Source organism: Microcaecilia unicolor, chromosome 5, assembly GCF_901765095.1.
Source record: "Microcaecilia unicolor chromosome 5, aMicUni1.1, whole genome shotgun sequence".
Taxonomy (NCBI): domain Eukaryota; kingdom Metazoa; phylum Chordata; class Amphibia; order Gymnophiona; family Siphonopidae; genus Microcaecilia; species Microcaecilia unicolor.
This window is the reverse complement of record NC_044035.1, coordinates 213,176,747-213,198,257: the sequence shown is the minus strand read 5'-3', so window position 1 is coordinate 213,198,257 and position 21,511 is coordinate 213,176,747. Positions and strand designations below refer to the sequence as shown.

The following is a 21,511-nucleotide window of genomic DNA, read 5'->3' as shown; positions in this document are numbered from 1 at the left end:
ACACATTTAGTGATTTCAGTCAGTACTGATCTGCATTTATTTTTCATAAAATAAAGTCATGGAATATCAGGGTTTTTTTCTTTGTTTGTTTTTCCTTCTCACCCTATGCCAGGTTTTTACACAGTGTTTTAAACAATTGCTTACAAATCAGGAACCAAGACTATATAGCATGTTTAGTATCACATCACTATGTAAGCACAGAAGGTAAGGAAAAGTGCAGGAGAGGAAACTGTTCAGTATATTAGTACTATGTGCCTTTCATGAACTAGCATCCACAGACTCGATCTTCCTTCACTCCCTGCATCCCATAGTAACTTGAAGTAAGGTAAAATTATGTATAATCATACCTGATAATTTTCTTTCCATTAATCATAGCTGATCAATCCATAGACTGGTGGGTTGTGTCCATCTACCAGCAGGTGGAGATAGAGAGCAAACTTTTGCCTCCCTATATGTGGTCATGTGCTGCCGGAAACTCCTCAGTATGTCGATATCAAAGCTCCATCCGCAGGACTCAGCACTTAGAGAATTACACCCACGAAGGGACACTCTGCCCAGCTCACCACCGCCGAAACGGGGGAGGGGAATTAACCCAGCTCATCCCCACACAAGTGGGGGAGGGGAATCCGTCCAGCTCATCCCCGCGGAGCGGGGGAGGGACACCACACCCGCCGATGCGGGGGGGATCTGGCTTATCCTGCAACCGCAACCGCGGGAGGAGCTGACTGACCCTAACACCGCCGAAGCGGGAGGGGTACAAAGCTGCCCTACAGCCGCACGAAGCGGGAGGGAGTGCCGGCAGAATTTATGTCTCAATCCAGCCCCGTAAAACGGAGGGGAGAGGAATGCAGCAGCTCACTGTAACACAAACTCGTCTCAACTCTTGAAGAATCCAAGTGAAAGAAGAACTTGAACACGAAGTCCTCCTGAAGTAACTGAAGGCTAAACTTGAACCTAAAATTCAACCAGAATATAAACAGTACAGATATCTGGGAGGGGCTATGGATTGATCAGCTATGATTAATGGAAAGAAAATTATCAGGTATGATTATACATAATTTTACCTTCCATATCATCAAGCTGATCAATCCATAGACTGGTGGGATGTACCGAAGCAGTACTCACCCAGGGCGGGACATAGAAATCCCTGACCTCAACACTGAAGCTCCAAACCGGGCCTCCGCCCGTGCAGCCACAGTCAAACGGTAATGCTTGGAGAATGTATGAGCCGAAGCCCACGTTGCCGCCTTGCATATCTCTGCCAAGGAGACGGATCCGGCCTCTGCCATCGAGGCCGCCTGAGCTCTCGTGGAGTGAGCCTTCAGCTGGATAGGCGGCACCTTCCCCGCGGCCACATAAGCCGCTGCAATGGCTTCCTTGACCCATCTTGCCACTGTAGGCTTAGCAGCCTGCAGACCCTTACGAGGACCTGCAAACAGGACAAACAGATGATCCGATTTCCGGAAATCATTGGTCACTTCCAAGTATCTGATGATGACTCGTCTCACATCCAGATATTCAAGAGCGGAGTACTCCTCTGGGTAGTCCTCCCTACGAAAGGAAGGGAGACAGAGCTGCTGATTCACATGGAAGCGAGAACCAATCTTGGGCAGGAAGGCAGGCACTGTGCGAATAGTCACTCCTGCCTCAGTGAACTGCAGAAAAGGCTCTCGACATGAGAGCGCCTGGAGCTCAGAAACTCTTCTGGCTGAAGTGATAGCCACCAAAAAGACTGCTTTCAACGTCAGGTCTTTCAGAGATGCCCTCGACAAGGGTTCCAAAGGCGGCTTCTGCAATGCTCTTAGCACCAGGTTGAGATTCCACGCAGGCACCACTGAGTGCAGAGGAGGGCGCAGGTGATTAACTCCCTTGAGAAAGCGCACCACATCTGGCTGCGAAGCCAGGGAAGCACCCTTCAGGCGGCCCCTGAAGCAAGCCAGAGCCGCTACCTGGACTTTAAGGGAACTGAGCGACAGGCCTTTCTCCAGACCTTCTTGCAGGAACGCCAACACTGAAGAAATTGGAGCAGTGAAGGGAGAAAGTGAGCCTGCTTCACACCATGCTGCAAAGATACGCCAAACCCTGGCGTAAGCAGTAGAAGTAGAGCGCTTCCTCGCTCTCAGCATAGTGGCGATGACCTTGTCTGAGAAGCCCTTCTTCCTCAGACGCTGCCGCTCAATAGCCAGGCCGTAAGACCAAAGGGGGAGGGATCCTCCATCACCACGGGACCCTGATGTAACAGGCCCTGCTCCACTGACAGCCGCAGAGGATCGTCGACTGAGAGCCTGAACAAGTCCGCATACCAGGGACGTCTGGGCCAATCCGGACCCACCAGGATTACCCTGCCGGGATGCTTTGCCACCCGGTCTAGCACCCTGCCCAACATGGGCCAGGGCGGGAACACATAGAGGAGCTCTTGTGTCGGCCACTGTTGGGGAAGAGCATCTACTCCCAGGGATCGAGGGTCCCGTCCTCTGCTGAAAAAGCGCGGCACTTGGCCATTGGCCGATGACGCCATCAGATCTAGGCTCGGCTGGCCCCAGCGCTTCGTGATGTCCAAGAACGCCTGAGCAGATAGTTGCCACTCTCCGGGCTCCAAGGTATGGCGACTGAGAAAGTCCGCCTTGACATTCATGACTCCGGCAATGTGGGCCGCTGAAAGCTGCTCCAGGTTCGCTTCCGCCCACTGGCAAAGACTCATAGCCTCCTGGCTAGAGGGGCGCTCTTGGTACCTCCCTGGCGGTTGATATAGGCCACAGCCGTGGCATTGTCCGACAGGACCCGTACAGGCTTCAACACCAGTACCGGGATGAACTCCAATAACACCAACCGAATGGCTCTGAGTTCCAGGAGGTTGATAGACCACTTGCCTCTGCAGGAGACTAGAGCCCCTGCGCTGTCCTTCCCAAGCAGTGGGCTCCCCAGCCCATCAAAGAGGCGTCTGTCGTGACGACAATCCACTCCGGGGTCACCAGAGGCAATCCTGCAGACAACTTGTCTGTCTGCGTCCACCAGCTCAGCGCCTTGCGCACTGCTGGGTCCACGGGAAGGCGCACAGCATAATCCTCCGACATCGGAGTCCAGCGCAGCAGCAGAGATAGCTGTAGTGGTCTCATATGAGCCCTGGCCCAGGGCACTACTTCCATCGTGGCCGTCATAGAGCCCAACAGCTGCACGTAGTCCCAAGCCCGAATAGGAGAGGCTACTAGGAACTAGTCCACCTGAGCCTGAAGCTTGACAATCCGATTGTCTGGCAGGAACACTCTGCCCACTTGGGTGTCGAATCGAACTCCCAGATACACCAGGGACTGAGTCGGGCGCAGCTGGCTCTTCTTCCAGTTGATGATCCATCCCAGGGAGCTCAAAAGAGCAACTACCCGGTCCCTAGCTTTGCCGCACTCTGCATAAGAGGGGGCTCGGATCAACCAGTCGTCCAGATAAGGATGGACTTGTACTCCTTCCTTTAGCAGGAAGGCCGCTATGACCCCCATTACTTTGGAAAAGGTCCGCGGAGCAGTAGCCAACCCGAAAGGGAGGGCTCTGAACTGGAAGTGTCGTCTCAGGACTGTAAAACGCAGAAAGCGTTGGAGAGGAGGCCAGATGGGAATATGCAGGTACGCTTCCTTGATGTCCAAGGAAGCCAAGAACTCTCCTGCCTTCACTGCCGCTATAACAGAGCGGAGAGTCTCCATGCGAAAGTGCCTCACTTTCCAGGCCCGATTGACCCCTTTGAGGTCGAGGATAGGCCGGACAGAACCTCCTTTCTTTGGAACCACAAAGTAAATGGAGTAACGTCCCTTGCCAATCTGATTTTTTGGCACCGGAACGACCGCACCCAGGCGGATCAGGTTGTCCAAGGTCTGCTGCACTACCACAGCTTGACCGGAGACTTGCAGGGAGAGAGTACAAACCCGTCTCTTAAGGGTTGGCAGAACTCTAGCTTGTAGCCGTCTCTGATGACTTCCAGCACCCACGCGTCTGAAGTTATAGTGGTCCACTCGCCCAGAAACGAGGACAGCCGTCCTCCAATCTGCACTGGGGCGTGGACCAAGGCCCCGTCATTGGGTACGAGACCCTGGGGGAGGACCGGAGGGAGCACCTCCGGGACGGCGGTCTCTGCGAAAGGAATGCTGCTTGGGGGAGAAATTCCTCTTGAAGGAAGAGGGGGCAGAGGAACCCGACTTGCCCGGGCGGTATGGAGGTATCGGGACGAGTACTAACCCGAGCCCTGACCTCTGGTAATTTCTTGCCCTTAGACGTGCCGAGATCGGTCACGATTTTGTCCAGCTCGACCCCAAAGAGCAGCTTGCCTTTAAAAGGCAATCTAGCCAGGCGGGATTTAGAGGCGTGGTCAGCAGACCAATGTTTCAGCCAAAGCCACCGCCGCGCAGAGACTGTCTGAGCCATGCCTTTAGCTGAGGCTCTCCAGACATCATACAGCAAGTCTGCCAAATAGGCTAAGCCCGATTCCAGGGCCGGCCAATCAGCCCTCAAGGAATGATCCGAGGGGGAAGCCCGCTGCACCATAGTCCGGCACGCCCTGGCCACATAGGAGCCGCAAACTGAGGCCTGCAAACTTAAAGCAGCTGCCTCCAAGGACGACCTTAAGGCCGCCTCCAATCTTCTGTCTTGGGCGTCCTTTTTCTTAGTCACCGCAGTGATTAAAGAATCCACGGTAGGCCACAGATAGGCCTCACGTTCACTCACAGCCAAAGGATAGAGGCGGGACATAGCCCTAGCCACTTTAAGGCTCGCTTCTGGGACATCCCATTGAGCCGAAATTAAGGTGTGCATGGCATCATGCACGTGGAAGGTTCTAGGCGGGCGCTTCGTCCCCAGCATAATGGCAGAGCCAACAGGGGCTGAGGGAGAGACGTCCTCCGGAGAGGAAATCTTCAAAGTGTCCATGGCCTGTAACAACAGGTTGGGCAAATCCTCTGGGCGAAAAAGCCGCGCTGCAGAGGGGTCATCCGCTCCATCCGAGTGGGGATCCGTCTCCTCCAAGGAATCCGCAAAGGACCGTTGGGAGACCTCAGACACGCTGCCCTCATCTACATCGGAGGAGACAAATTCCTCCAAGGCCTGGGAATCAACCCGAGGGCGTTTACCTCTGGGAACCTCAACCTCTTTACCAGACGAGGGAGCGGGGGCAGCGTTGTGCATGAGGAAGGCCTGATGCAGCAGCAAAACAAACTCGGGGGAGAAACCCCCCAGACTGTGCACTTCCGCAGCCTGGGCAACAGCCCTAGACGCACCCTCAACCGGCGCTCGCAATAGCGGGGGAGAGACATGCTGCGCATCCAAAATGGCGTCCGGCGCGAAACTCCGCGAAGGAGCCGCGCGGGAAGAACGGCTCTTAACTTTAGCCGCTTCTGTGCCGTCGCCCAAATTAAGGGCGTTCATGGCATTAATGTCTCCAACCTCAAGGGCGGCCCAAGAAGAAGCCGTCCGAGCCGCGTGGCCGGCCAAGATGGCGGAGGCGAGGAGCGGGGGATGGGCGTTTATGGCGGGAAAAACCGCCACGCCGGAGGAAGGACCGGGACATTCATCGGTCACGAAACTGTCACCCAACAAGGGCGAATCAGGCTTTAAGACCCCCGCATCCCCTCTAGAAGCGCTCAAGCGACCCGGGGAGCGACCCTTTGCGCCCTCGCCCTCCGACGCCATATGCCACGAGGAGAAGAATCGGGGAACCCCCTGCCCGCTATAAAAAGGTAAAAATTACCTGCTGTCCGCTCCGAGTTGTAACGACCTGGTGTCCCAGTGAGTAGCTGCAATAGACGCTTAAATAAACGTCGAAATAAACGCCTTTAAAGACGTTCAAAATTTTTTTTTTTTTTTTTTTTTTAAACGGAGCCAGCGGGAGGGGGGAGAAAAGGAGGGACCTGGCACCACCAGGTTTGCACTTGCTCAAAAGAGCCCTCAACCCCAGGCACTCAACAAAACCTAAAAATTAGGCTTGGAGGCCTAGCCAGAGCTGCTGCTGTGTGTGACCACCACCTGCTGAGATAGAGAACATACTGAGGAGTTTCCGGCAGCACATGACCACATATAGGGAGGCAAAAGTTTGCTCTCTATCTCCACCTGCTGGTAGATGGACACAACCCACCAGTCTATGGATTGATCAGCTTGATGATATGGAAAGAGATATTAGAATTAAAAGTTTATAGAAACAACAGAATTGAACCCATTGGATCAGACAGTAGCCTCCTTTCTGCCTCACCCTCTCTGCATGCAGGCAATCGAAGTTGCTTTCTCATTCACTGTGACAATAAATCTTTCAGAAAATGCTTAATTTTATTTCCTCCAAATGGCATCCAAATCCTTAGCAAAACCTTAGGGACTGGAAAGGCAATTCTATAACTGGGCACCTCCATTTAGGTGCCTCAAGAGAGGCAGCAGGAACCTATTCTATAATAGAACCTAGGTGTCTAGGTTCTTTTATAGAATACTAGCATAACCTGGTATCAATGCCACTTAACATTTAGGTGGCTGCATTTACACAAGCCCTGCAAAAATATGGCAGGGATTCACATAGCTTAAAGTTATGTGACTAAGTGAGAGGCTCGTCTATATCCTGCTCATGCTCCATCCCCCTTTGCAAATACACACTATAAATTAAGCACATGTATGCAGAATAGCGCTTAGGTGGCATACCAGCATATGCATGCTTAAAGTGCTCTCCTAAGCATATATATGCTGGTATTCTAAACATTTCTGCATGTAAAGGGCAAATAAATTTTAGAATTGCCATTTACGTGGCTATGTACCGATGAACGTTACTTGAGATTCTTTATGGATATCAGTGGAATTCTACTCTAGTCTGTTATGAGTAAGGACAATCACAAACCTATTTCTATATCTGCTGTCCCTCTAGAACAGCACAGCCACATTGCAGTCTCTCTCATGCCCTCTCTTCCACATCTCTCATCTTCTTAATAACTGATGTTTCTATACCTGTTTTTTGAACGACTGGCATTCCTCTGGTGTAAGTGTATCTGCCTTTGCAATCAATGGGATTATGTTCACTTTATCATGAAGTCTCTTCATAAATTCAATGTCCAGTGGCTTCAGACTAAAAGGGAAAAAAAAATTCAATAAAAACCTAGGAAAAAGAAGAGTTGAGCCTAATAGCATAGTGTTTCATAGTAACAGAAGACCTAGATTCTTTTACTTATTTAGGATACGTTTTACTTGCCAATGAACACCCCAAGGCAACATACATTTACAATAAAACAGAAATAAAACATACCTTAAAAACACTGCTTCTCAGTTCTTTCCTATAGGAACATCTAGCAAGTTGGGTTTTCGAGATTACCACAACGAATATGAATGAGATGCATTTGCATGTACTGGAAATCTACTGCATGCAAATATTTCTTACTTATAATCATTGTAGTAATCCTGAAAACTCAACTGGCTAGATGTCCCTCCAAGAGAAGGTTGAGAAGCACTGTCTTAAAAAAAAATGCAATCACAGCTGTAATACAGTCTAAATGCAAAATAAAATTACATGACAGCTCTCAAACAGCACCAGTAAAATCATCACAAATTTGTGGGCAAGTACTTGTACAGGTTTCACCAATTTTCAAAGGGAGTGCATGGGAACGCACAACAGCAGTTTTGAACAGTAATCTGCAGAGCTAAATGCTGTACAGTATGGAAATAGGATCAATAATGAAAGATAAAGACCTGAAAGAGTACTCCTTCTTTGGGGCAGAAGGAGGTGGGCCTAGCAAAGACAAGAATGACATGAGCATTGAAGGGCCATCCCGGTGAAGGAACAGAAAGGAGGCAGAGGAGCTGGAAATGCTGCCATTTCAGAGAGAGCTTCCCAGTTTGTTCACAGAGCTTAATGAAACCACGGTGAGGCCAAAGACGACATGCCTATTCTGCTGGGTGAATTAAGAGCAGAAATGAGCAAAATTGGTGGCAAAGGAGGACTGAGCTCGCGGAGGACAATTTGGAGAACCCACCGGTCGGAGGTTACAAGAGGCCACCGTTGGTGAAAAAACTTTAACCTCCCTCCTACCGGCAGATCGTCCGGCACGGACACATCTCAGCTATGCTCGCCTGGAGCCAGTCAAAAGTCCATCCCTTGCTTTTGCTGGGGAGCCACAAGGGCCTGTTGAGGTGCACGCTGGTGACGGGAACGAGTGCACTGGGGCTTAGCCTGAGCAGGCTGGCGAGTAGGTGGATTGTACCTGTGCTTATTATAAGCATAGGGAACATTCCTCCTTCCCCCATAAAAACGTCTACCTGTTGAGGTAGATGTTGAAGGCGTCCGGTGGGAGAGTTTGTCGAATGCGGTGTCCCGCTGCTGGAGCTGCGCTACCACCTGCTCGACTTTCTCGCCAAAAATATTATCCCCCCCCGGCAAGGAGCATCCGCAATCCGCTGCTGGACCCTATTCTCCAGGTCAAAGGCATGCAGCCATGAGAGTCTGCGCATCACTATACCCTGAGCAGCGGCCCTGGACACAACATCAAATGTGTCGTAAACACCCCTGGACAGGAATTTGCGACACGCCTTCAGCTGCTTGACCACCTCCTGAAAAGGCTTGCCCTGCTCTGACGGGAGCTTATCGACAGCTGCCGCACATTGTTCCGCATGTGGATGCTCGTGTAGAGCTGGTAAGATTGGATCTTGGACACGAGCATAGCAGAATGATAGGCCTTCCTCCCAAAAGAGTCCAAAGTCCTAGACTCCCACCCCGGGGGCGCTGAGGCGTAATCCCTAGTAATCTTGACTTTCTTGAGAGCCAGATCCACAACCCCCTAATCATGAGGCAACTGGGTCCTCATCAACTCTGGGTCCCCGTGGATCCGATACTGGGACTCAATCTTTTTGGGAATCGTGGTGTTACTTAATGGTTTTGTCCAGTTCGCCATCAATGTCTGTTTCAGGACCGACTCCTTAGGTGGCGAAGGATAGTCCAGGACCTCGAACATCTCAGCCCTGGGCCAGTAACCACTGGGAAGGGAATGGCCGTAGACATTTCCCGGACAAATGACGAGAAAGACAGACTCTCTGGGGAAGAAAGTTTGCTCTTTGGCGAAGGAGTGGGATCAGAAGGAAGACCACAAGACTCCTCATCAGAGAAATATCTGGGGTCCTCCTCTGCCTCCCACGAGGCCTCACCTTCGGTATCGGACACCAGTTCACGAACTTCAGTCCGAAGTCGAGCCCATCTCGACGCCGAGGAACTAGGTTCCCGATGGCGGTGCCGAGAAGAAGACTCCTGCGCCGCCGGCGACGAAGCTCCCTCCAGCAACGTCGACGGGGAGTCAACCTGGGTGGCAGCGGAAGCCGATGCCGCAAGCAGTACCGGCGTCGCCGTCCTCACTATGGGCGGGGAGCCAACTGCCACATCTCTCGACAGTACCGGCGGCGTAGACACAGACGGTACCAGAGCAGGTGGTCGCACCAACCCTTCCAGGATCACCGGAAGTATGGCTCTGAGGCGCTCGTCCAGAGTGGCTGTCGAGCAAGGCAGTGGGGTCGGTACCGGTGACGAAGTCAGAACCTGCCTGGGGTGCGGAGGCAGTACCGGGCTGTCCGGAGCAGAACGCATCGACACCTCCTGTATGGAGGGTGAACGGTCCTCCCATCATCGACTCTTCATGGGTACCAAATCCCTCGGTTTTCCCGGAGCTCTCGGTACCATGACGGGAAGGCGACCGATGACGGTGATTCTTCGCCTTCGCACAAAGCACGTCAGCGGTACCTCCCGGTACCGGAGAGGAAGACGTGGAATCCAGACGTCTCCTCGGGGCCGGGTCCGAAGGTGGTCGGTCCCGGGGGGCCTGTACCGCAGGAGCCCTCGAGACAGGTGGAGACCCACTCGATGGCTCACTGCTACCAGCGTGGGATCTCTGGACAGCCATTACCTGCACTCCGGACGTCGATGCACCCTCCGATGCCGACATCGATACCGGTGATAACCTCGGTACCGCTGGCTCTGTCAACGTCGAAGGCCCAGACGAGGCTCTGAACAGAATGTTCCAACTGAGCCAATCTCGCCGCCTGGGTCCTCTTCTTGAGCTGGAGGCACAAAGTACAGGTGTTAGGGCGATGACCAGCCCCTAGACACTGAAGACATGAAACGTGCCTATCAGTGAGCGAGAGCGTCCGGTTGCACAGCGTGCACTTCTTGAAGCCGCTGGCAGGCTTCGAGGTCATGGGCGGAAAAATCGCGCCAGCGAGGTCAAACACAATGATGCCAGAAAAAAAGGCACCAAACTAAGGAAAAACCCGTATGGGCAGCGAAAAAAGCCGCTCACGCCAAAGAAAGGAAACTTGCGGGGGAAACTCTAATAAAGTAAAGGAAAACAAACAAACTACTTTTTTTTTTAAAGAACACGAGAGAACTTGAAGAACAAGCCGAATTCGGCGAAAAAACACGGCAAAGAACGCAGCGGGGGCCTCTCTGGGAGAACGACCGATACATAGCCGTTCCGAACCGCGGAAAAAGAGAGACTGGGGAGCACGCTCGCGCATGTGCACGCGAGAGCTAGCAAACTTTGTTGCTAGGAAGATCTTCCGATCCTGGGGCTGCCGGATGTCACCCAATCGTGAGAACAAGCAGCCTGCTTGTCCTCGGAGAAAGAAAGGTATCTTGTAATCCTCTCTGCCCAATCTAAGGCCATTGATGTCTGGGTCATCGCTAATGTACTGCACTAAATGGTGCATAACAAGGGTGAATAACAGTGAGGAGAGATGGCACCCCTGGCGAGTTCTCCTCTCCAGAATGAATGAGTCCAAGTATACCTCATTGACCTTAACTGCAGCCGTGGGATTAGTGTATAAACTAACAATCCAATTAATAATTTTGACCCCAGCCCCACTTTTCTCAACATTTTTAGCACAAAAGCCCAGTTTACTCTGTCAAACAACTTTTCTGCATCTATCCCCAAAAGCACAATGATCTTTCTCCTTCGCTGTTGAGCCACCCAAATAGAACAGAAGGCCCTCTTTGATATTATTACCTCCTTGTCTCCCAGCTGCAAAGTCAGTTTGATATGGATGAACAATCGAATGGAGCAAGAGTGCTAGCAGCCTGCTAGCAGCTTTGCCAAGATCTTGATATTTGTATTGAGCAAAGAAATAGGGCAGGGACGTCACTGGGTCGCATGGCCACCTGAACAGAGAGCTCCTGACAACCCACGGGAAAATCAAGCAAAATCGCCCGGTTATAGGGAATTGAACCCCACAAATGAAGGCAGAGGGCAGCGGTAGCGGCGACGACTCACTTGTTTGATGAGCGCCGGTTCGGAGGCGGTAAAGTTTTACCACTTCCGCGTTTCTCAGAGAGAGCATGCTGCGAAAGCGAAGCAAGATGGAGGTTGAGATACAGCACTTGCAGAAGAAAGCGGTACAACCACTGGATGCCAATCCCCGGGGTCATGCTGAAACATCGGGGAAGCCCGGATTGGAGGTGTTGCCCGATTGGAGAGAGTGGCTGCAGGAGATACGGGCTGATCTAAAGGCGGTACGAGGAGACCTAGCAGCGCTTGAAGCAGACTTGTGGGGGTAGCTGCGGGAATTGGTGTCCCGAGTGGAAGAGGTGGAAACCCAGCTGGACTCCCATTCTGATGTGCTGGGCATGCTGGATCAACAAATCGAAGAGCTCTAGGCAGGTCAACAGCAAGTGCTTGAGAAACTAGAGGACCTGGAAAATCGGAGCCGCAGACGCAATCTACGGTTTAGGGGCCTGCCTGAAACCCCAGCCTATCAGGATTGAGAGGGGACAGATCAGAAAATTGTGAGTGATTTACTGGCGAAGAGTGATATTGTGGTGGACTCAAAATCTGTGCAGCTGGAAAAAGCGCATAGAGCCTTGGGGTCTCCGTGTGCTAACTTCTCCAAAGGTATTGTAGCCTGTTTTCAAGATTATAAATTAAAGGAACAGGTGGTTAAAGCAGCCCGCAAGACTAACCATTTTCAATGGGACTCATACGATGTGGAGATCTACCAAGACCTAGCAGCAGCGACGCTAAAGCGCAGAGCAGAGCTCAAGCCAGTTACTAAACGACTCCAGGAAATGGGCATTCGATATAGATGGCGTCATTCTTTTGCTCTCGCTTTCTATAAGGATGGGAAGTTACAGCTTGTTAAATCGCTGTCAGAGGCCAGGGAGATCATCCCGGAGGATGGTCCCTTGGCAGCATCAGACCCTTCGACCTCTGGAAAGTGTGGCCCTGCTCTGGTACCACCTCCTAAGTGGCAGCGAGTAGGCAAAGGTCCTAAGCGGTTGCAGCGCCAGCAGTCTGCTACATGATCACCTGAGAAATTGGAGATCTGGAACTACCTCTCTCGAGTTGGTCCTGGGGCCTAGATGCTGAGCCGAGAACAGACAAGAGTCGCCTCGATTAATGGATGGACTGTTCAAAGTTAGAGTTGTGTTTTGCTATACCTTGACAAAGATAGTTTGGGGCTGATAATTACTGTTTTGCAAGCAGATATGTTGCTAAGATTATGAGTGATAGCATTTAAGAAGGGGGATTATTAGGCAGTCTGAGGATCACGTGGGTTGTCCTCTGGGGCGAGAATCCAGGCCGCGCTTCCTTCTTAGACTAAGCGCAGTAAAGGAAGTGGGGAGTCTTAGGATTCAAGGGGGTGGGAGGGAGGGTGGAGGGAAAGTAGGGAGGGAGAGGGGAGCTGTGTGATAAAGGACTTATGTGACAAAAGGGTAGGGGGGAGCAATCAAACCCATAGTCAGAGGGTAAGGGAGAAGATGTGGGGGGGAGGAGGGCACTTGGAGAGGTATAAAGTATACTATATATGATTGCTCATGTCTGATATAACACTGTTACTTCTGAATGTCAGAGGGCTGAACATTCCTAGAAAGAGGCAGCTCTTGTTCCGGGAGCTGCTTCATCTGCAGGTGGATGTGGCATTAATACAGGAGACTCATCTTAAACCTAGATACGAGTTGCTGTGCCGCCATAGAAGTTACCCAAATATATATTTTGCATCTAATGTTGATAATACCAAAACTAAAGGTGTTCTGATAGCATTCAATGGGTCTAAGCCATGGAACATTTTGAAAGTGATATGAGACAAAGGGGGAATGTATATACTAGTGGTTTTCTCCTTAGCTGGGCAAACATATACTGTGCTAAATGTTTATGGCCCCAATGCGAACCAGGGGGAGTTTATATCTGAATTAGATCAGGTCCTCCAGAATAATATAGATAGTTCTCTCTCATGGGAGGGGATCTTAATCTCACTCTGCAACCGCCCCTAGATAATTCCTCCAATAACATTCGCTATGCTCAGAGCGACATAGGTTGCAGGAATTTATAACACAATGGCAACTAATAGATTTGAGGTGGCGAGTGAACCCCACATCACGAAGTTATACTTATTTCTCCACAGTTCACCAATCTTTTTCTAGGATTGACTTTTGGTTAGGAGACATGTCTATATTGGGTCAAATTGGAAAACATCAAATCACACCCTGCACATGGTCAGACCACTCCTCGGTTCTTTTGCAGCTGCCCCCCCCCCCCCCCCCAGGCCCTATAGTGAAACACGAACTTGGCGGTTAGATGATACGCTTTTACATGACCCAACTCATATATCTCTCCTGGAACAACATATTAAAGAACATATCGAAATTAATGATAATGGGGAGGTTACGCCGACCGTTTTATGGGAGGGGTTCAAAGCAGTAATGCAAGTCCACTTAATAGCATTGAAGGCACATGTATGAAAAACACGAAATGGGGCAGAGATTGGTTTGCGTAGGCAGCTGTCGCAACTGCAGGCCCAGCTCCATAGAGGGGGATCCTGGCCTCCCTCAGGGGCACTAGATCGGGTATGCAAGGTTCGCAATCAGATCTGCGACCTTGAATTATCAGACCTGGCTGAAAAACTTCAGCAGGTTCGCCAGTCTCATTTTGAATTTAGAAACAAAGCCAGTCGTCTTTTGGCCTATAAGCTTAAGCAGAAAGCCACTCGCAATGTTATAGCAGGTCTGCGAGACGAGGGGGGGGGTCCACACGGAGCAGGAATATATAAAGACAGCTTTTACAGATTATTATAAGATGTTATACACTCCAGAATTAGAGGCCTCAAAGGAGGCCATAGGGGAATATTTAGAAGACATCGAGTTACCCCAGATGCCTGAAAGTGCCAATCAGGTCTTGTCCCACCCTATTGAATAAGAAGAGATAGTTCAGGCCATTAGAGAACTGCCTGCTGGCAAAGCTCCAGGCCCAGATGGGTATTCGAACCGATTTTACAAGGTTTTTAGGAAGCTTCTGGAACCCATTGCTATTGAAGGTTTTTAACTCGCTGGACCTAGATTTGATGCTGCCAACAACTTGGAATTTGGCTAACATCACAGTAATCCATAAGCCGGGCAAAGACTCCCAACTGTGTAGTTCCTATAGACCTATATCTCTTTTAGGGGTAGACTACAAGATATTTACAAAGATTTTAGCTGGGCGTTTACAGAGATACCTTCCATCCCTGATCCATGAGGATCAGGCAGGGTTTATCCAGGGCCGCCAGACGTTTGATAATATCCATAGAGCTCTACAAATGGTATATTATGTGCAGGATACAAAAACTCCCCTCTGCATTCTCTCGCTAGATGCAGAAAAGGCTTTTGATCGAGTCAGCTGGCCCTTTCTCTTCGCAGTGCTGGGCAAAATGGGTGTCTCGGGGCGGTTTGTGGATTGGCTTCACTTGATCTATAGGTCACCATCAGCTGTGGTGCGGATCAATGGGAAACTTTCACAACCTTTCTTGTTGCATAGAGGGATGAGACAGGGCTGTGCATTATCTCCTTTGCTGTTTGCCATAATTATGGAACCCCTGGCTATTAAGGTTAGAACACGGCCAGAAATTAGGGGTCCGAGATTGGGAGGGCAGGAGACCCGGGTTCTCCTTTTTGCGGATGATATACTGCTCATGCTGAGGGAACCTCTGATCTCTTTTCCAGTGATTCAAGAGGTGATATGGTTTTATGGAATAGTTTCTGGATTTTAAGATCAATTTTGATAAGTCAAAGGCTTTAGATATCAATATCACCAGTCAGCAAACGAGGTCCCTCCGATCTCTGTACCCGTTCCGATGGGCGACCCGATATGTAAGATACTTGGGAGTTAACATCCCCCGATGTCTTGAAGAGCTGTTTCAATTTAACTTCCCCGAAGCGGTACGGAGGCTTCTCAAGGATCTCAATAGATGGGAGGGATTATCTATCATGGATAGGGAGGATCAGTGCAGTGAAAATGGTTATGCTCCCAAAGATTTTGTATCTATTCATGGCACTACCTATCTCTTTGCCGAATAGCTTCCTGCGAGGCCTGCAAAGGAAAATCTTTGCATTTATCTGGAAAAAGAGGCCTCCACGGGTCCGTAGGGAGGTGATGTATCAGCCCAGGGGGCGGGGTGGAATGGGGGTTCCCTCTTTGCAGACATATCATACTGCTCACCTTCGATTATTAGCAACCTGACAACAGGATACAGGGAAATTGTGGACAAGGGTAGAACAGGGCTGGATGGGACCCTTCCCGCTTCAGGCAATACTCTGGTTGCCAGGGCAGACATTGAGAGAGATTATTAAAAGGAGCCCTCCCTTGCTTCAATGGCCCTTGCAAACATGGAGTAAGATTAGAGAAAAGTTCCTTCCTGGGCATACATTCTATAAACACATGTACCTTCGCTTTGCCCCCCATATCGCGCGTGGGAAGAGCTGGGGCTTTGTACTGGGGCAGATGTGGGAGGAGGATAAGGCTGTAACTTTCGAAGAGCTTCGGCAAGAACACGGGTTGTCCCCCTTGCAGTCTTTTCAATATTACCAAGTCAAGGATTTTATTAAGAGTAGGGCACAGGGCAAACTTCAATTGTCTGAGACGGGGCTAGAGCAGGGACTGAGGGGGGGTGGAAGAAAGGGTGGTATTTCATGAACATATAAAGCCCTGCTATGGTTTGGGAATCCAGTTGAGCATTATTTGTCCAAGTGGGAGACAGCGATGGGGGAGGCGTACCCTTGGCCACAGTGGGAACAAACATTTAAATTTTTACTGCTTCAGTGTCTAGCACCATGATAGAGAATGGGCACAAAATACTATATAGCTGGTATACCCCACACCGCCTAGTTAAAATGTTTCATAAGGGATCTGATTTATGCTGGAGACAATGTGGGTCAAGGGGAGATATGGTACATATCTGGTGGACCTGTAAATATGCACAATGTTTTGAAATTCCTCTTCGAGGTTACAGTGGCGAGCTACCCTATGAAAATGGACCACTGCCTTTTGCATATTAAGTCACCGGCAATTCAGAAGCCCATACATCGATTTGCAACGCAGCTGTTCATTGCAAGCAAACTGGTACTGGCGGCGGCATGGAAGCAGCCATCCCTCCCAGATCTACAAGCTATATGCAAATTGGACAACATTCGTTTGCTATCTAAACTTACAGCCTTACACAAGGGACAAATGACTCTCTACCACAAAACGTGGGAACAATATGAGCGGTGGTTATCCACTTGAGATACATCTAATATGTCACATAATGAGACTTGAGGGTGGGGGATAGGAGTTCCCCAGTGAAATGAAGAGGGTGGAAGGGGGACAGGGGCTTTGAATTGTTTCTAGGAATGCAATGATTGTTGGATGTTATATGAGGTAGTCTCATTGTCGGATGAGACTGATGTTAAGTTTTATTTTGAAATTAATAAAAAACACAATAAAAAAAAAAAAAAAAGGCCAGTACGATACACAAAAGGCACTATACCTCCCTGGCTTACACAGGATCGTAATCCCTTCCATTTTTATTGAGTCAAGGAGCTCTTCCCACTTTGTGAGCTCTATTATATACCCTGGTTAGCAAAGGTACCAACTGTGGAATAAATATCTTATAAAAACCAGAGGAAAAGATAGTCCAAGTGCCTTGCCAGCTGGTAGCAATTTAATGGTACCATAAATTTCCTGAGCAGAAATATCTGCCTCCAGTTGGTCCCTCATTGCAGCAGTTACAGTGTTCAAATTAACAGACTGCAAAAAGCTCTCAATAGCCCCATTATTTACTCTAGAATCCTCACTATATAGGTGTTTATAAACTGAAACTGGTGCTAGATATCAGTTTGCTTATAGTAACACACCCCAACATTCCCTTTAATTTTGAGAATAGCTAGCTCCTTCTGCCTTTGTTTTAATCTTCTGGCTCACAGTCTCTTTGTTATCTCCACTGTGGTATTTCTTCAAGGGCAGAGGGGCTTCCAGGAGGAACAGGTGTAGCCTGAAGGTTATGCTGGATAAATAAGAAGTGGTAGATTCTTGGAGGCACTTTCATCTGAAGAGGAGATATTATGGTGCTTATTTTCAAAGCATATAGGTTACTATGTAACTTTGCAAGTCTATGTAACTTTGTAAATCTATGTGCTTTGAACATGAATCTCTCTATATATACCACTCCTCTCTGCATCTAAAGCTGCCAGCTAGATTCAGATTCACCTGATAGAGTTGAACTACTCTTGTGTTTACCCTCCTGTATGAAGGGACTAGTAGTCTTGCTTTGCTTGTAGATTTGATTTCCCCATTGCATTCTCTAACTCCCTATATGCAATGAGGTAAACCCAAGATTGGATCAACCCTATTGGACAAACATGGATCCAACTGCCAATTTTATGTGAATATAAGAACATAAGAGCCATACTGGGTCAGACCAATGGTCTACCTAGCTCAGTATCCTGTTTCCAACAGTGGCCAAACCAGGTCACAAGTACCTGGCAGAAACCCAAACAGTAAGAACCACAATTAACCACAGGAGCAAAACTCTTACTAATGTAGGAAAATATTCAAAATACAATCACAAAACAATGTGTCACGCTCAAATAAAATGCCAAAATATTAACATTTTTTTAAAGAAATGTGCTCAAATTTTCTGAGCTCATTATTGCACATTACTTTTATTTTTCTTTTTTTGTGCCAATAGGGATTTATTATTGCAATCCACATCTAAAGAACAGTCTGATAGTTTAATATGTGTGTTACCCTATTCAAACAGAGCGTTTCAAATCATATTATACTGAAACATTGGCATGTTTTACAGCATCATCAAACAAGAAGTGTCCACATTTTGCTTTCTCTAGGAGTCCAAATTTAGGGGAACGCCTTATCAAATCTCAGTTTGTCGAACACCCTGTGGATATAAGGGTATTATCAGGGGTCTGTTAGTTGTGGACATTGGCCACCTTCCAATCTTCTGGTACCATGCTTGATTTTAAAGATAAACTACATATTAATAACAATAGTTCTGCAAGACCATTTTTCAATTCTATCAGTACTCCAGGATGAATACCATCCAGTTCATTTAGGTCTTCAGAAAAAACTTCTTGCACAGAGTTCAACAAATGCAAATCACGGCTACTAAGATCATATTACTCTGTCTTCTATAACTCATCATAATGTAATCCATAATCGTACTGTAACCAATTGTACTTTCATCATTCTCAAAGTATTGTAAGCCACACTGAGCCCGCAAATAGGTGGGAAAATGTGGGATACAAATGCAAATAAATAAATAAATAAATAAAATATTATGCAAAAGAATATATGGTAAGAGTAAAGCAAAGACTCACCTGTAGCAGGTTTCTCAGAGTACAACAGGACATGAATTGCAGACACTACCTAGCATTCTACATCTTTAAGAAGCTTTTGGCAGTGTCCCACTGCATATACGCAAGTGCCTTCCCACCCATTAAGTTAGCATGGGACCAGCAGTATAGTATCAAAGCAAAAGAATACAACTCCTAGGGAGGCGGGAGGGATGTGAGAATTCATGTCCTGCTGTCCTCTAAGAACACTTGCTACAGGCGACATGAATCAAGTGGCTCAAAGGGAGCTTTCATCAGCTGGATCAGAATGATGTTGAGGTTCTACGACACAGTAGAAAGTTTGGCTGGGGAGGGGGCTTAGTCAACAACACACTTCTCGTGAAGTGAACAACTAGAAGTTGAACAGAGGTGGTCTTAATCCCTACACGGTGATAAGCACGGTCAGCACCGCGGTCAATCCTTACAGAGTTGGTATTTAAACCAAACTGAAAGGTGCAGGAGGTTCTCAAGCAGGTTTTGTGTACGGCAAGAGCTCTCACACCAGACAAACCTCAGCCACTTAAAAAATATAGCACCTCTTAATGGAATCTTTTCTGGAAGCCAATAGGACTCTGGGAGACACCCTCAGGCAGTTGAAGGGAAGCAAATTTTACACCCTCAACATCCAGGCCGTGAGGGCCAGGGACTGGAGTTTGGGATGCAGGAGACACCCCTCATTCTGAACGATGAGAGTCAGAAAACAGTCAAGTTTCCTAAGCTCATTGGAAGACAACTCCAGAAGAGGAGGGAACTAGATGTCTTGGCCAATAAGATGCAATGAGGATCATGGTCCATTGGTCCTGCTCGAGTTTCAGCAGTCTTCTCTGCGAGAGGGATTGGAGGATACATGTACAAAAGACACTTCAACAAAATCGAGGAAGGCATAGTAACATAGTAGATGACGGCAGAAAAAGACCTGCACGGTCCATCCAGTCTGCCCAAGAAGATAAATTCATACGTGCTACTTTTTTATTTGTACTGTCCTCTTCAGGGCACAGACCGTATAAAGTCTGTCCAGCCCTATCCCCACCTCCCAACCACCAACCCCGCCTCCCACCACCAGCTCTGGCACAGACCGTATAAGTCTGCCCAGCACTAGCCCCGTCTCTCAACCACCAGCTCTGCCACCCATTCTAGGCTAAGCTCCTGAGGATCCATTCCTTCTGCACAGGATTCCTTTATGTTTATCCCACGCATGCTTGAATTCAGTTACCGTTTTCATCTCCACCACCTCCCGCGGGAGGGCATTCCAAGCATCCACCACCCTCTCCGTGAAAAAGTACTTCCTGACATCCAATTCTAATCTGCCATGTGGCCTGAGACTCGAGCAGAACTGAGGGACCTTGTTGTTGAAATGAGTAGCAAAGAGATCCACCGAGGGGGAGCCCCACTCTTGGAAGATCTTCTGGACAACACCCATGTTGAGAGCCATTCTGCTTCCCCGCCAGGTATGTGGCTCGGTGCACCATGCAATAGCTTGTGACATCCTGATCGCTTGCTGACAAAGGGTATGATCTCGTACCCCCCTCCCCCCCCCCCCCCGGCTTTTTGACATAATACATGGAAAGCTGGTTGTCTGTATGAATTAGAATAGTTTGGTTTAGCAGCCAATATCTGAAAGGCTTTAGAGAGTTACATATCATCTGAAGAATCAGGAGGTTGATGCAAAGTAAGGTCTTCTGAGCAGACCAAAAACCTTGGGTGTGAGGTCCATCTACATGGGCTCCCCCCATCCTAGGTTGGACGCATCTGTTGTCAGTACCTGCTAAGGCAGTGTAATTTGGAATAGAAGTCCTAGGACCAAATTGGGCCGAATCACCCACCAGAGAAATGATTGGAACGACCCTAGGGTCATGGAAATGACATCCACAATGCCCCCCGTGGCCTAACACCATTGGGAAACAAGGATCCACTGGGTACTCCTCAAATGAAGGCGAGCTATGTGAGTGACATGGACAGTGGAGGCCATGTGGCACATCAATATCTGCTAAGCTGTAACCTGCTGGCTGTACCATGTCTAGAAGGGCTCCTATGTACTTCAATTGTTGCACAGGGAGGTGGGACTTGGAGATACTAAGGTTCACTATAAACAGTGAAGATACATACCTGTAGAAAGGTATTGCCCGAGGCCAGCAGGCTGATTGTTCTCAAGATTGGGTCGTCGTCCGCAACGGCCCAGCAGACCGGCAAAATATCCAAAGCAAAACAAAAAAAACTCTCTAGAACGCTCCGTCGCGCAGGCAGAGCGCACCACTCATGCGCGAACGGCTTCCTGCCCGCGGCACAAGCGTGACATCGTCAGTTTAATAAAAAAGCAATCAGAGAATTAGACCACCACCAAAGGGGAGGCGGGTGGGTTTGTGAGAACAATCAGCCTGCTGTCCTCGGAGAATACCTGCTAAAGGTATGTATCTTCACTTTCTCCAAGGACAAGCAGGCTGCTTGTTCTCACAATTGGGGTATCCCTTGTAGCCAGGCTCATTCAAAACAATGAACAATGGTCAATTGGCCCTCGCAACGGCGAAGACATAACAGAGATTGACCTGAAAAGAAACACAACTAAATGAGAGTGCAGCCTGGAACAGAATAAAAATGGGCCTAGGAGGGTGGAGTTGGATTCTAAACCTCGAACAGATTCTGCAGCACCGACTGCCCAAACCAACTGACGCGTCGGGTATCCTGCTGAAGGCAGTAGTGAGATGTGAATGTGTGGACTGAGGACCACGTAGCAGCCTTGCAAATCTCTTCAATAGAGGCTGACTTCAAGTGAGCCACTGACGCAGCCATGGCTCTGACATTATGAGCTGTGACATGGCCCTATAGAGTCAGCCCAGCTGGGCATAAGTAAAGGATATGCAATCCACTAGCCAATTAGAGATTAGGCGTTTTCCAATG

General features: G+C 48.9%; 1 protein-coding gene across 2 annotated transcripts in view; it reads right to left on the bottom strand.

The window, feature by feature from the left end:
• The window catches only part of LOC115470519 (septin-7-like), a 343,205-nt gene that overhangs the window by 183,293 nt on the left and 138,401 nt on the right, over positions 1–21,511 (bottom strand). For both annotated transcript variants that reach the window (XM_030203751.1, XM_030203752.1), the window contains exon 6: positions 6,958–7,075. In XM_030203751.1, coding sequence (XP_030059611.1) covers positions 6,958–7,075 — 118 coding nt within the window. The remainder of the gene's footprint in view (positions 1–6,957; positions 7,076–21,511) is intronic.